General features: G+C 35.9%; 1 protein-coding gene across 1 annotated transcript; it reads right to left on the bottom strand.

Annotated features, from left to right (window-relative positions):
* Positions 1 to 522: 522 nt before the first annotated feature.
* LOC137748512 (uncharacterized) lies at positions 523 to 2,152 on the bottom strand. Its single transcript, XM_068488673.2, has one exon. It carries the CDS (start codon positions 1,683 to 1,685, stop codon positions 741 to 743), a length of 945 nt encoding a protein of 314 aa, XP_068344774.2. The 5' UTR covers positions 1,686 to 2,152; the 3' UTR covers positions 523 to 740.
* Between the last annotated feature and the right edge of the window lie 12,931 nt (positions 2,153 to 15,083).

Here is a 15,083-nt window from a genome sequence, read left to right as displayed (position 1 = left end):
GATGCGTTTGGCGGGATCCACCACCATCGAATAGTGAATGAACGGTGACGATGTTACATTAATATTAAGTGGCCGCTCGGACCCACCAGCCGTTGATCACACCACCCTCACCCCCCACACATTTGGCTCCTTAGTTGTTTATTTTTGAAGGAAACTAAAGAAAAGAATTTGAAATCTTTGAATTTTATAGATAATGATAAAATAAAAAGTAAAGTAAATAATACTGAATTTTTTAATATAAAAAATTAATTTTTGGTTAAATTAAACAATACCAAATTTTTTTTGTTAAAATTCCTTTATTTTTTTGCGTGTAGCATCAGCATCAACCAAAACGATAATAAACGAGGGCACTTTTGTAATTTGAAAAATTACTACAGCAGCTATTCATAATAATTTAATTTGACAAAAATCAAACATAAAAGTTCTGACTTAAAAAAAAAATAAAATTACTACACCTAAGTACCAAATGATAAAAATAATCATTGTATGAAAATATAAGTAAGATAATTATACAACAAAAAATAGAAAAAAATCTGTGCTGTAATATTGATAAGCAACAAGTAACGACATTAGTGTACACAAAGAGAGACCGGCATCCCTTTTAATTAACCATCCATATGTTTTCAAAAAAATTAAAAGAAAAAAAACAACTGAGGGTGAAGGGGTAAAATCGTACTTTCCAGCTATAAGCGCCACAAACAACAGCCGGGTTGCAACGGGCTCTCCAACAGTAAGCACGATCAACGGTTAGGATTGGCTCTACCGAAATCCGCCAGCTTCCTTGACCGGTTCTTGCAGAACGACGCCGCTACGCGAATCTCGCCGGCGATCTCCGGCGGCAATCCCTTCTGGTTCCAGTGCCGGTTCGGGCTGGCTCGAACCAGCGGGCTCAGGCAAAACGCCAGACCCGATACGTTGTTCTTTCCCTGCCCGGCGCGTGCCCTCCGCGTCGACGACGGAGCCAGCGTCGGCGTCTTCTTCCACTCCGGCGTCGTCGCCGACGAATCACAGCTTCCCGACCGCGATCGATTGCAGTCTTCGAAGGGATCGGGCGTCAGGTCCGGTGACAATCCGCGAGGTCTCGCGAAACCGGAGGACTCGTCGGCGTAGAGATGTTTCGATCGATTCCGCGTTTTCCTAGCGAAGATCGAAGAGAACCACGAGGGCGACGAAGCCGACGACGATGACCTGGCCGGTAGCGACGAATCCCTAGGATCCGACCAGGACTTATCGGATCTGGATCGGAAAAGACTCGATAAGAGCGAGAACCGCGTCTTGCTCTTCTTGCACGAGCCTTCAATAGTGGAGTTGGCGTTGGTATATGTAGGGCCCACCTGAGGCGTACTGTAGAATCGAATCCGGTGCTGTTGTTGATGGTGGTGGTGGTGGTGTTGCTGATTGTGATCTGGACGGTGGTGGTGGTAGTGCCACGTGGAATCGTCCGATTTTCTTCGAGAGACATAGGGGGAGACGGAACGGGGGAAGATAAGTGGCGGAGGGTTGGGGTCGGACTTGCGGTTGGGTTCATCAAACGGCGCCGCGGCGGTGGTCCGGGAGTGGAGTCTCGAGAGCTGGGCCTGGGCCTGGATTTGGGCCTCGATGAGGGCGGCGAGGCGCTCCCGGAGGCAGGAGGCGCAGACGCCGAGGGTGCTGGTGAGGTCGGCGAGGTGCTTCTTGCACCTCATCTAAAACATTTACACTGGAAACCCACCAAATTGAATTCTAAGTTGAAATGTGAATATATAAGAAGTGGGTATGCGGAGAAATTTGAGGGATTTTTATGGCATTTCAGAGGGAATAAGATATTTGATTTTCTGGGTGTAAGATTGAAAGGGATGGATGTTCTTAAGGTTGAAAGGGATGGATCTTCTTCTTCTTCGTCTTCTGGGGAACCCAAAGGCTTCTTCTGCACTGGCCAAAAGGGGGAGCTTTGTCTTCTACTTCTTTTTTTGATGCAATTGTCTTCTACTTCTTTGTTTGGGTTTTTAGTGAGAGAGAGAGAGAGAGAGAGAGTTGGGTGGGTGGGAGTTTTTATTTGTGTGCGTGAGGTGGCCAAGCAAATGAGTATTCGGTATATTATTAAATTTAGAGAGAGAAAAAAGAAAAAAAACTCTAGAGGGAGGAAGGTCCAGAGTCAAAAGTAAAACATGTGCCCTCAGTGGTAATGACATGGAATGTGCCTCTTTAATAAACAAAAAAATCTGAAGGTTTTGAATTCAATACTCTGAGTTAGTAATTCTGTTTAATTGTGATTATAAACAAGTTAAAATTTTTCATAGCCTTTTCGGGTTGCAAATAGATGAATAACCATGACTTGCTATTAATTGTTCCCCTTTTTCTTAAAAAAAAAAAAAAATAAAATAAAAAAAAAAGGGTAAAACATGTGCTGGGTTTGGGGTCATAATTCATTTACTTGTGAGGGAGGTGGGTGAAAGAAGACGTACATGTTAGGAAATAAATTTGGAAGGTTGAAATGTGCAATTAAGACAAAACCTATCTTAATCATAATTACCCAAATCAGAGGTTGTTTAACTTATCTGGTAATCTACTGATTGTCAGTCAAAGCTCTGCGTGTATTATACTTCCATTAATAGTCAACACTCGTTCATATACGGTAACAAATTTGAAATCTCAATTTTCATCCCTTCTAGTTTGACCTTTAACAATGCTTTCGTGGTTTTAGCAACTTTAACGACTGTCTAATTTTTTTTTTTTTTTTTCAAAGGATAATATATTTTTCAAATACTGTTACAATAGACTCATAAATTCATAATATTACAAAATTATGTCATTTGAAATAAGTAATCACAGATACATATCAAACTCATAACAAATTTATATCGTGATTGTTATTTATGTGAATCAACCCTGAGACCTTCTTAAACTAAAGTGAAAACAAATATAGTTCGATCAAAGATTAGTTATTCATTGCACATTGTGTAATTTGACAACCAACTGATCTTTAATATGGTCGTCATAAAGTGAAGAAAAGGGGGCCTATGTGGCAAGTAAATCCTATCTCAATCTTTGTGTATGGATCTTGTAGTTGGGAGTTTGCATAAAACTATTCGTTGGGTTAGATTTACCACCTTGGTGGAGACGTTAATGCACCACTAATGAAAGCCCTATGGTTTTTTTTCTTTCTTGTTAAGCGATATATTTGTTAAATTAAATACCGACGGAATTTAAGCCAATGTCATTTTGGTGGAGACATTAATGCACCACTAATGAAAGCCCTAGGTTTTTATTTTATTTTATTTTTTTTAATTTATTTCGTCAAGCAATAGATTTGTTATATTAAACATTAAATGAGCTATCGAATAGATTCGAACTAATGCCGTCATGTAAGGGCTCAACTTCTTTTCATCACTATGGTTGAGAATATTTCAGCTACGAATTTGATGGGGCAAAATTTAAAATCTCCCTTCCTTTGTGGGGTAAAGCCAAGCATATGGGATTTTAAGTACGATTTCAGATATTTAATTCATTTCTACTGCTAACAATATTTTAATTGATATTGGTTAGCATCAATTTAATTTATTTAGTTCTTACGTACTATTGCAATAAGAAATTATAATTCTTCCAAAAATATAGATGGATCAAAAGGTCATTTTATTATTAAGAACTATAAGTCATTTTAGTTAGCTATATCCTAGTTAGCAATGGATTATATCCTAGTGAACATACATGGCTACTTAGGCCATCTCCAACCGAAAGGTCCAAAGGGCCAGAGGGTCGAAAATAGTCTGAAACTGTCTCCAACCGGAGAGTTAGGCCTGAGGGCTCGTGGGTCCCACGGAATCTGAAATGGCCAAAGGGCTGGCTGGAATTTTTTTTTTAAAATTGTTGGTTATAACTGACAGAAATAAAAGAAATAGTGTCGGTTATAACCGACACAAATAGCATGGAAAATTTTGAATATAACAGCTAGCTATTATTTTTTACAAAATTTTTCCTATAACTTCTATTTTTTTTCTATAACTTCTATTTTACAAAATTCGTTTCATATTTTTTTTAAACTCTATTTTTTTTCCTATAACTTCTATTTTACAAAATTTGTTTCCTATTTTTTTTTTTAAATTCCATTTTTTCCTATAACTTCTATTTCACAAAAAAAATTTCATATATTTTTTTTAAATTCTATTTTTTTCCTATAACTTCTATTTCTTGGCATGCGTCATCGCTATGTTTCATGGTTTGTAAGAGCAACCAGCAACAGAGCCACCCCATTAAGGTTGTTCCTCAGTTGGTTGACACACCATGGCTGCTACTCTGTTTTGTTTGTTGCGCCTTACTTGAACTTCTTCATCAGACTCATCATCTTCTCATCTCATTTGCGCCCATTTTTCTTCCAATTTGGAATTGGATGAGGACCCCCAATTGGAATCCGAAGAGGATCCAAAGTTGGAATTCATTGCAAACTTGAATTGAAAGAGATTGAATTGAAATAGATTGAATTCAAAGTTGTGTGAATTATAGCCCAATATCCAGCCTATTTATAGAAAAAAAAATTCAAATCCAACAACTAACTGACGTCAGCATGATGTCAGCTACCAACGGCTAGCTGACGTCACTTAACCGTTGGATTTGAATTTAAGTTGTAGTTTTAAAATAATAAATTATGTTTGGCCCTATGACCCGTTGGCCCTCGGTTGGAGACGGAGTCAAATATGGCCATGTACTACTGTTCATTAAAATATAATATCCTAGAGGGCCAGAGGTCTAAAACAAGCCCTTTGGCCAGCCCTCGATTGGAGATGGCCTTACAGCCCTAGAACGAGCGGTATTTCGTTTTTCAGCAATATATTTTTGTGAGGTCCACTTGAGCTTCATTTCTCTATCTAAATATATATAACCGACAATATGCATGAAAAAAATAATATACATTAAGTAAAAAATATTTGCATGTGGTTTAGTATTGTAATAGATAGTGTGTTGAGTTTCCACTTATGTGTCTTGAGTTTGAAATTTCTCCATCCCCTAACGTATTATAATATAATAGTTTCGAACTCTTTCGTTCTTTACTGCTTAATAATAATAAGTTAAATAAATTAAATAAAGAATATTATCTTATCTTTTAATTTATTTTCTCATTTGCTTTTTCCTCATCTAAATTTAAAACTAAGACGCCATATTCCAAAAGAGTTGGTGATAAATAAATATAAAAAAAGAAAGAGGAAAAAGAAACAAGGAAATTAAAAGTGAGATGCCACTTATCTTTTGATTGGGAGTTTTGAATGAGATGGAAGGATTTTAGAGGGAGAATGTATCCCTTTAATCCACTTTCTTTTAGTGGTGAAGACTCAACAATTTGAAAGGGAAAGAAAGAAAAACATGTTCTAGCGAATTTATTGTACGTGTCGCACACCCAAATTGCCTTTTATAAGAATATGTCAAATGGAATTGTAATACAGATTAATAAGATGTAAAGTCTGTTATAACGTATCTTCACTTAAACTTTTCCTCTCTGAGTTGGAGTGAACTTATTTCTCCACTTACAAATAACGTATCTTCACGGTAGAAATTTTATAATCAAAACAGTTCAATTTGTTAATCTTCATTTGAAGATCATGCTCACAAAAAACCATTGAAACATAAATTGTTTATCGATTCAAGTATATCAAATAAATGAATGGTTCATCATTAACATGTTACTTGAGATCTACACTTGATTCATTTGGTACCTAAGAATAACTACATGATCTCCAATTCGAATGAGTTTTTATAAGAATGATCTTCAAATGAAAATTAAGGTTTCAATACAAGAGAATACTTGCGCTTGGGCCTGAATTGAACGATTTGTGGTCTATGTTTTGGCCACCCAACTTCGGATGTGTTTGACCTACTTGCGTGTATATGTATGGCGACTCAACTTGCATTTTGACGTGCACTGCATCGTTTTGTCAATGGTATATGGTTAGAGATATAGGTCATACGTCTTACCTACATACCACACCGTCGGCAGGCAAGGTTTTTATACAAATTCAAAGTCATTGGTTGTGAACAACAGAAAGTGGTTTAGTGGTAAGAGAACGGATTGCAGCTACCAATACAAAAAAAAATGAGAAGTCTCGGATTCGATTCTCTGAGTTGATTTGTCTACTTGACTGTAACCACGAGTAAAATAAAATTCCTATAGCTTTTCTGGACTTAAAATGAATAGATAATCGTGCTTGCCATCAATTATTCTCTTTTCAAAAAAAAAAAAAAAAAAAAAAATATTGTCTGTTTGTGGTAAATACCACCCACCTAAAGCTGAACCTAAACCTAAATGTGTCCTTACGAGTTTTCGAACCTTCCATCACACTTCTCATATCCAGTTTTAATACTTTTGTACCCAAAGACCATTTCAGTCTGTCGATCCCTGACCGCTGCCATATTTTTCTTATTTGTATTGTTTGTTTATTCAAATTTTATATTCTATTGTCTTGTCTTGTTTAAATAAGTGAATTAAAAGCCAAAAAATAATCACTTTAAGTTTTATATTCTATTGCCTTGGTGGATCAAGTTGTTTTCTTTTTAATTCATTACGTTCAAGGTTTAAACATTCGTTTTAGTGTAACTTAAAATAGTATTACAATCCGAAAGGCGGAAAACAAACAACTCTAAGGGAAAGAATATAGTTGGTTTGCTTCGTTCTCTACTTAGTACATTTCTTTAGCAGTCGTAGACCTACTTAAGTAGTTAATGTAATTACGGTTCTTCGCCCTATCTTTGAAATGCATTTTGTGTAATAATAAGAAAATAATCAACTTATTGTATCAAAACATTACGTGGTACAAAATTACGGTGGATTTCAATAAAAAGAACTTTTCTGATAATATATTTAAGGCTTTTTAGCCAAAATGGTCTCTGAGATTTACATAATACATCACTTTGGTTCCTGAGATTATCTACCATCCATTATTTTGGTCGTTTTGTTAAAAACTCCGTTAAGTGTCCCAGAGCTCTTGCCCGGAAGTTTGAGTAATTTTCAAAGCTTCGTAACTCAATCGTTTCTTAATCAAATTCGACCCATAATATATCAAATGAAGATAGGAAAGGGTAGAACAAGATTATACCTATTTTGAAGCCCAATGTTGCTGGTGATGGCCGTAAAATAGCCTGAAAGGTGACTGGTCTGCGGAAAAACTGGAAAACTCACTGGAAATTGGGTAAACTTTAAACGTTCATAACTTCTTCAATACTTAACGAAATCGAGTGATTCAAAAATGAAAATCATACTTCTCAACGAGACGAAGAGAATGGTATCTTTCTCAATGGCTAATTCGATGTGGTTCTCATCAAGAATTATGATTTTAGTTCTTGAATCACTGGATTTCATTGAGTATTGAAGAAGTTATGAACGTTTAAAGTTCACCCAGTTTCCGACGATTTTTCCAGTTTTCCCGCGGACCAGTCACCTTTCAAGCTATTTTCCGGCCATCTCCGGCAACCATTGGGCTTCCAAATAGGTATAATCTTATTCTACACTTTCCTATCTTCATTTTGATATACTATGAGTCGAATTTGGTTAAGAAACGATAGAGTTACAAAGCTTTGAAAATTGCCCAAACTTTTGGCCAAGAGCTCCAGGACACTTAACTAAGTTTTTAACGGAAGAACCAAAATAATGAATGGTGGACAATCTCATAGACCATTTCTATTGATTTTCAATCCCAGAGACCAAAGTGATATGTTATGCAAATCTCAAGGATCATTTTGGCTAAAAAACCTAAATTTAATGATCTACTAAGTAAATAATAAGGTCAAAATTTGACAATTGTTATACTTTTTTGTCCCATTTAACGTAGATTTTGAGTACATACCCCAACTGGATTAGCAGATCTCATTAATGTGAATTTAGTTAAGGTTTAGAGAAGAAAGCAAGGAATTGTATCTCCGTACAACCTTTTTCTTTAAGTATAAAATCATTGGTATTTTTGTTGTTTAGCCGATTGAGCAAGACCCAATCATGATAAAGTAAGAACAAGTAGACACGAATTTGAAGTGACGCCATCAAATTATATCGGATATTATAAATTACAAAAGAAGACAATCAATTATGTCACCACATATGACTTGTCTATTTTTTGCCCCGCATATATTTAAGACCACAACCATTTTATATGCAAGAAAAATATTATTTACCTTCAATTTTCTAGCCCTTATAATCAAACCGTTCATCTTTTAATCATTTGTATATCGTCATGATCATTGTCGTAATTAACTAATTGAAATAGTATTGTAATTGTCTTTTACTCAATAGCAGTTAAATGACTATATGGATTTGGTTCCTTCTATTTTTGACTTGATATTACAAAAATATTTTCGATTGTAGAATTAGGTGCTCAATTAACATTTTTCCCTTGAAGGAGAGAGAAATGAAGACCTATGAGTAAATTGACGCTGATTATAGATAGAGTAAATTGACGCTGATTATAGATAATTTCAATTACGAAAATACTTGTTTCTCCACATTATAGGTTCAAATTATAAAAGTTTATACTGTAAGTATACGCTAATCACAAGGGTAACAAAGTTGTTGGTGTGTTGTCAACTATGGAACCATTTCATTAAAGGATTATCACTTTCAATTTATACGTAACTATAGGATTATCAACTATCAACTATAACTTTGCAGGTTCAGATTATAAAATTTATACTGTAAATATACATTAAATATTCAATTAAAATTATAGACATGATTGTAATGGGGACGTTGACTCAAATTGTATGCGAATGAAGGGTATATAGACATTAGAGCATGCACTCACCCACCTTTTATAAATCCCTTATCCCTAAAAAGCAATTCAACTTTTTTTAGTGCAATATGTTGGGAGACTTTGGACTAAGTCGCTTTCTTCTTCTAGGTGTTTTGCTTAACTTAAAAGTAGCAAACAACCAACCACCCGATTGACAAAAAAAATCTTATTTAAAACGTCTACTAATTTTCCTGTATTTTCAAAAACCATTTACTTAAGACTAAATGATTACTCCAATTTTCTTTAAAATTTAGTAAACTAGTGAGACTAATTATTTTGCTCTTCCATTAAAGGTGTGTTTGGTTTGGCAATTTTTTGACTATCCCCAAATGCTGGTCCAAATAATCGGTGGTGCGTTTTCTCTTGAAGCACTTAAGCCTTTTGAAAGCATTTTTATGTGCTTTTAACGAAAGTGATCCTGAGTAATCATGCTTCCTCCATAAGCACTCTGAAATATGTAGTAAGTCATAGCTAGCGATGATGACCTTCAAATAGTTTGAGTGGTATTCTTTGGCTTTTCCATTATTCAGAGTATATGAAGCCCAAGAAAAGCTTGTATGAGAGAGTTTCGCCTCCCCACATGTTGCCTACTTGTTTAGGAGTGCATGGCTATATAAGTTGTGCATGTGTTAGGCTCAAATTATGACACATGCAAGGGCGTGAAAGATAATAATTGCATAAAAGTTTATATAATCGTAAACTTCATAAATATGTTGTCAATTAATTTAGAGTTGGATGTTTGTAATCTAACAATTTGCAATAATAGGTTTCTCACTTTTTTTTCTTCTAGTTTTTCGTTTTCCTTCCCCTTGATTAACTTTGAGGACTACAACTTTAGGGTTCAATGTACAGTACCCTTTAATAAGAAAGGTATCGGTGACCTTAAGCGATCGATGTTTTTGAAATGTAATCATGTACAAGCATAATATCATAGTTTCACATCGTAATATAACATTTCCAATGTGCAAAGTAATCTTTGTACAATAATACAATTTCATATTATGTGCCGGAGTTACTAATTATAACCTTACCATCATTATGTAACTTGTGATTGTAAACTTTGACAATTATATTGTAACTTTACCTTTTTAGTGTTTCACATTAAATACTACTAAAATATGCCATTGGAATGTTGAAAAAAATAAATATAACTTAAATTGTGTGGTTCCACTTCTTATTATGCTGACCCAGATGATCGTACACCATGAATCTTCCTTAGATGAATAAGATTACAAACCCAAACCCCAAAATGTCATAAAATAACCCTAATGCTAAAAAATGTAACCTAACCGTAGAAACCCTAGGAGTTCTGATAAGAAATGAACAATATATATACACTCTTGCTGGATTTCAGCTGGCATGATTTATTTTACTCAGGTTTTTTCCTATCATTCATATTTTACGGGCTGCATCAAATTCATAATCCAATCAAAAGGGCTAATACATTATACAAGTAACTGCATCACATGCTTGAAGACCGATTCCAATGTTCTTGCGGGAGGTGTCTTAGGGGTTTTCCCCTTTAGTTTTTGTTTTCTTTGACAACCAAAACCCAACCCAACCCACCCCCACACCATCCCCCCCCCCCCCCCCCCCCCCCCCCCCTCCTCCTGCTGCTGTTTTTGTTTTTCCTTGACAACCAAAACCCAACCACCACCACCACCCCACCCCCCCCCCCCCCCCCCCCCCCCCCCCAAAAACCCTCTTTTTCTTTTTTTTTCGCTCCTATGCATAAATCAGTTGATAAATTCAACGAAAATTCTGATTTTTCTCCAAACACAACGGCAGAGATCAAATGTAGATATATCACCGACATACTTGGTTAAACGAAGCACCATCAACAGAAAACAAATTTGAACGAAACACCACCATCCTAACTTAAACCAAGCGCCATCTACAAGCTTGGATACTAAGGTAGCACTCTTCCCGACCCCCTCTTTTATTCTATCCTCAAATTAATTTAACAAGTTATTCTCCTCGAATCAAGATTGCTAAAGAATAAAACGTAAGTATTACAGCATAACTAATGACATCTGTCGATCTGGTACATGTTGGATTTTGGGCCTAAATTCTACAGTATTTTTCATTAAGTGCTAGGAAAGACGAATTAATATTGTCAAACCATATTTGTTTATCTCACGTTGGATAATTAAACACAAGGTTCCAAATTGAACCACTTGATCATGGTGGCTATGGGATTAAACCTTGGATTAGTTAATTCCATGTTATCTTTTTAAATTCTCAATGATTGTTCTCCCATTTAATTGACAGTTGACAACAAATTAATTTACCTAAACGACAGATTACGGTTTAAACCGTTTGCTAATTAGATAGTTTAGAGATGGGTTGTTTGAATTAGTCCCAAATAAGCAGTGTAAACAAATTATAATCATTTTTTTAACATTATATGATTAGCATTATATTCAACAAAATCAGGAACTCATTTATTTTTTGCAACTTTGGTGTGGTCTAATTTGTCTTAAACAAAGAACTATTCAAATGGTCTGCAAAATATAGTTCTCAATTTGAACGGTAATGCCGTTATTTCAGCCACTAATGGTGCATTCTTTTATTTTATTTTTATCTAAACAATATTTTACAATATATTCTTCTGAACTATTATTTTATTTCACTATATGTTATATAAATTAGTTTCACTATTCAAATCAACTATTAATAAACAAGTGCATTTTTTTTTGTTATTAAATTTTATGTATTGTTGCAATCATATTTAGAATAGAGATGTGGTTGTGTAAATCTTAGTATATCTAGGGATATCTTTGAATATTCTCTTTAGTAATTAATATCCTATTAAGAATTGTAATCCTAAAAGGGTAAGGATTTAACATATCATAGTACTATAAATAAAGGCATAATGGGGTGTACAACACACCTCACAATTAAACATCTCTCTTTTCTCTCTTATTGCCACCGGCCTCCCCCTCTCTATTCCCTTAGAATAGTTCAGTTAAATAAGCTTACAACACGTTATTAGTATACTCTTACTAGAAGCTAAAGAACTGAAGGATCATATGAGGAGGCTCTCTTCTACAAAATTCAAAGGCTTTTATTTGTTTTCTACCAATCAGGTATGCTTAAAATAAAGGAAGATATTTGAAACGACCATGAAGCATGAAAGCATTCCCCATGATGCATGAACCCCCTATGTTTATATTTTCCTTTCAATATATATATTGTATATGGTTCATATATTTGTCAATATATATGTTTCATGCATTACGCAATTATATTGCTTTGTTGAATTTGTGAGTCAAAGCATATAAATAAATTAGAAACAATTTAGGGTTTTTCAAACCCTAGTTATATCAAGAAAAAAATTTGGGAAACTATGCAGCACAGTCGTCGCACCACCTTGGCACCTCCGCCGAACCATCGCCATTGGCTTGAACCCAGCCCCATGGTGCACATCATGGAATGGTAAAAGCCTGCAGCCTTCTTGGCCCTTGCCCCGCGCATCCCTGGCCCAACTACAGCAGCCTTTGCTGCTGAGCTTCTTCTTGTCCCATGATTTGGCCTGCCCGCAGCAGTCCATAGCTAGCGGGGCTTTGCCTATCCCTCAGCCCACTCACCCACAGCCTTTGTTGCTGGGCTTAACCTACCCAAGCCCAAAAACCCGAAACCTAGCTTCGGCTAGGCTTCCAAGCACCCACCCACAAGCCAGCTTTGGGCTGGGCTTGCCCCGTGCCTTGTATTTTGCCCAAAAGCTAGCAGCTTCTGCTGCTGGGCTCCCTAGACCATAAGGCTAGAGGCTTGAAGTCCTCCCGTGACCCAATTAGCTTGCAGCCGAATTTCAAGGCCCACTCCCGTGTTATTTTTTCGACCTAATGCCACTTTTTGGCATCCCCGCATTATAAATCATGCCCAAAATATTTTTTTGGGTACTTTGGTTTACGCTAATTAATTCTAATTTAATTATCACTTGGTTTTTCACTAACTGAAGCTAATATGACCTATTTGTCATTACTTTGCTTGCACGATTAACCTCATTTGGTCTCGATCTATTAAATTAATTAAAAGTGACCTACAGTCCATTAATCTGATAATTAATCCAAAATTATTGACCTGAAGATCACTTTTGGACATTAACGATTCAATAATTTATTTTTATACTTTGAACCGTTAACATCATTTCGTAGTCCCCAGGCTCTCACACTTGAGTTCCTGCAGTAACTCAAATCTGCTGCACTTAAATCAACATATTGCATTATGTGTTCTTGCAAGAACCTCTCCTTTATGAACTAATTGTTTATAAAACTAAATTGAACCTGTAGTTTCATATTTAGTGCCTTTGAAACCTGAAGTTTTCATTCAAAACTTACCACATGAAACCTGAAGCTTTCATGCATAAATTAAACCAATACATGTCTATAGAACCCAAATGTTCTACGATGTATGTCTATGGATTCCCATATGACAAACTATGTTTCGGTATACCCTCCGTTTTAGGGACATGTCGAACTTGAACAAGCTCAATTTCACAGCTCTGGAAGTCTCTGGAAGAAGCTACCTGAAGTGGGTTCAAGACGTGAAGCTCCATCTTACTGCAAAGGGTATTAGAGCCACCATCGAGGCACCTATTGACAACAAACCCGTCGACGAAGCTCAGAAAGCTAAAACAATGATCTTCATTCGAAGACACATCCATGATGCACTGCAGACAGAGTACCTCACTGAAGAGGACCGACTCACCCTCTGACTTGCTCTAGCCGACCGTTTCGATCACCAAAAAGACATCTACTTGCCTGAAGCAAGACACGACTAACAGCATCTTCACTTCCAAGATTTTAAGTCCGTGAATGAAGACGACTCTGAAGTTTGTAGAATCTGATCACTGCTTAAGTTTTGTAAAGTGGAACTAACCGAATCAGATCTCTTGGAGAAGACATATTCGACCTTTCATACCACTAATATTGCCTTACAGCAACAATATAGGGCACAGAACACCAAAATTTCAGATTTGATCTCTGTTTTACTTTTCGCTGAAAAACAGAACAGCTTTTGATGAAAAATCATCAAGCTCCTCCCTTATGTTTTTCGACGTTCCAAGTTCGTTTACGATGTCTGTTTTCTGAAATTCAATCTTTATAGTAGAGTTTTATTAATTGGACCCTTTATGTACTTAGGTGTATGTTTTTATGGCATTTCCGTCTTCGCTAGTTTGCACGACTCTTCGACGACGGAGTATCTGTGAGTGAACCCTTTCCAAAATGCATGATTTTACTATTAGAAATGCATACATGAAAGCATGATTTTATGACTATGTTTTATGAAACGTTTATGAGTAAATTGGATTTACGCTTTATGAAATATCATGCTTTATCGGATTTATGTTCTTTGAAATATTTATGATTATATATTTATGAACATGGATTATGATGATGATTTGAGCTATAACGCTCCTATGATTTATGATATGATGTTTGAGCTATTAAGCTCTGATGAGATATATTTTGGAAATATTATGTTTATGATTTTTTGTGCTTATATATGCCTACGGGCGAATGATACTTATATATGGCTTTGGTCGGGTGATGAAGGGCCTACAGGCGAATGATACTTATACATGGCTTCGGCTAGGCGATGTAGTGCCTTTGGGTGGAAGATATTAATATATGGCTGCGGCAAGGCGATGTAGTGCCTTCGGGCGGAAGATATTTAAATTTAGCTTCGGTCGGGTGATGTAGTGGCTTCGGTCGATTATGATAACATTACTAAGCACATTATATACGATATATGTTTTATGAAAAGTTTTATGGCATGTTGGGGTTTTCGGAAAACCTATTACATATTATACTATTAAGTTTTCATAAACTTTGGGGGTTCGTACGTTGATGAATAACTATTTCAATATTACTTATACATCAACTTGGTCCACTCATGTTTTGTTTTGCACCCTCTCAGGACTTAGAATCGAGGTGTACTATCCCCGCGTCAAGGTACTCCCACATCGGCATCTTCGAGTCCTCTCGGTGGAAGACCCATCCGTTGTGTTCATTCAATTTTATATTATTCCTTTTTAGTGTCTCGGATTGGTTGTATGATCTGAACACGTTCCACAATTGCATATTAATTATAATTAAATTTACAAGTGTTATTTATGTCGATTAATTGTTTTTAGTTCTCATGCGTCCTAATATGGCTTTGTCACCTTCTGGTGTCGACCAGCACGTGCCTACCCTAGTGTTTGGAGAATATTAGGGTCGGGCATGTCACGTGGGCCCCATGGGCTAAAAATTTAATAAAATATAAAAAAAATCCTTTCAGAAAATATTAAAATAATAAAATACCCAAAATTCAAATTTCATAAAACACCCTCAA

This window comes from Pyrus communis, chromosome 2 (assembly GCF_041283825.1).
Source record: "Pyrus communis isolate YQ-2024b chromosome 2, ASM4128382v1, whole genome shotgun sequence".
Classification (NCBI taxonomy): Eukaryota; Viridiplantae; Streptophyta; class Magnoliopsida; order Rosales; family Rosaceae; genus Pyrus; species Pyrus communis.
This window is presented reverse-complemented; position numbering and strand designations above follow the sequence as displayed.

Coding starts and splice junctions, on each gene's coding strand:
- LOC137748512 (XM_068488673.2), bottom strand. CDS start 1,685: ATGAGGTGCAAGAAGCACCTCGCCGACCTCACCAGCACCCTCGGCGTC.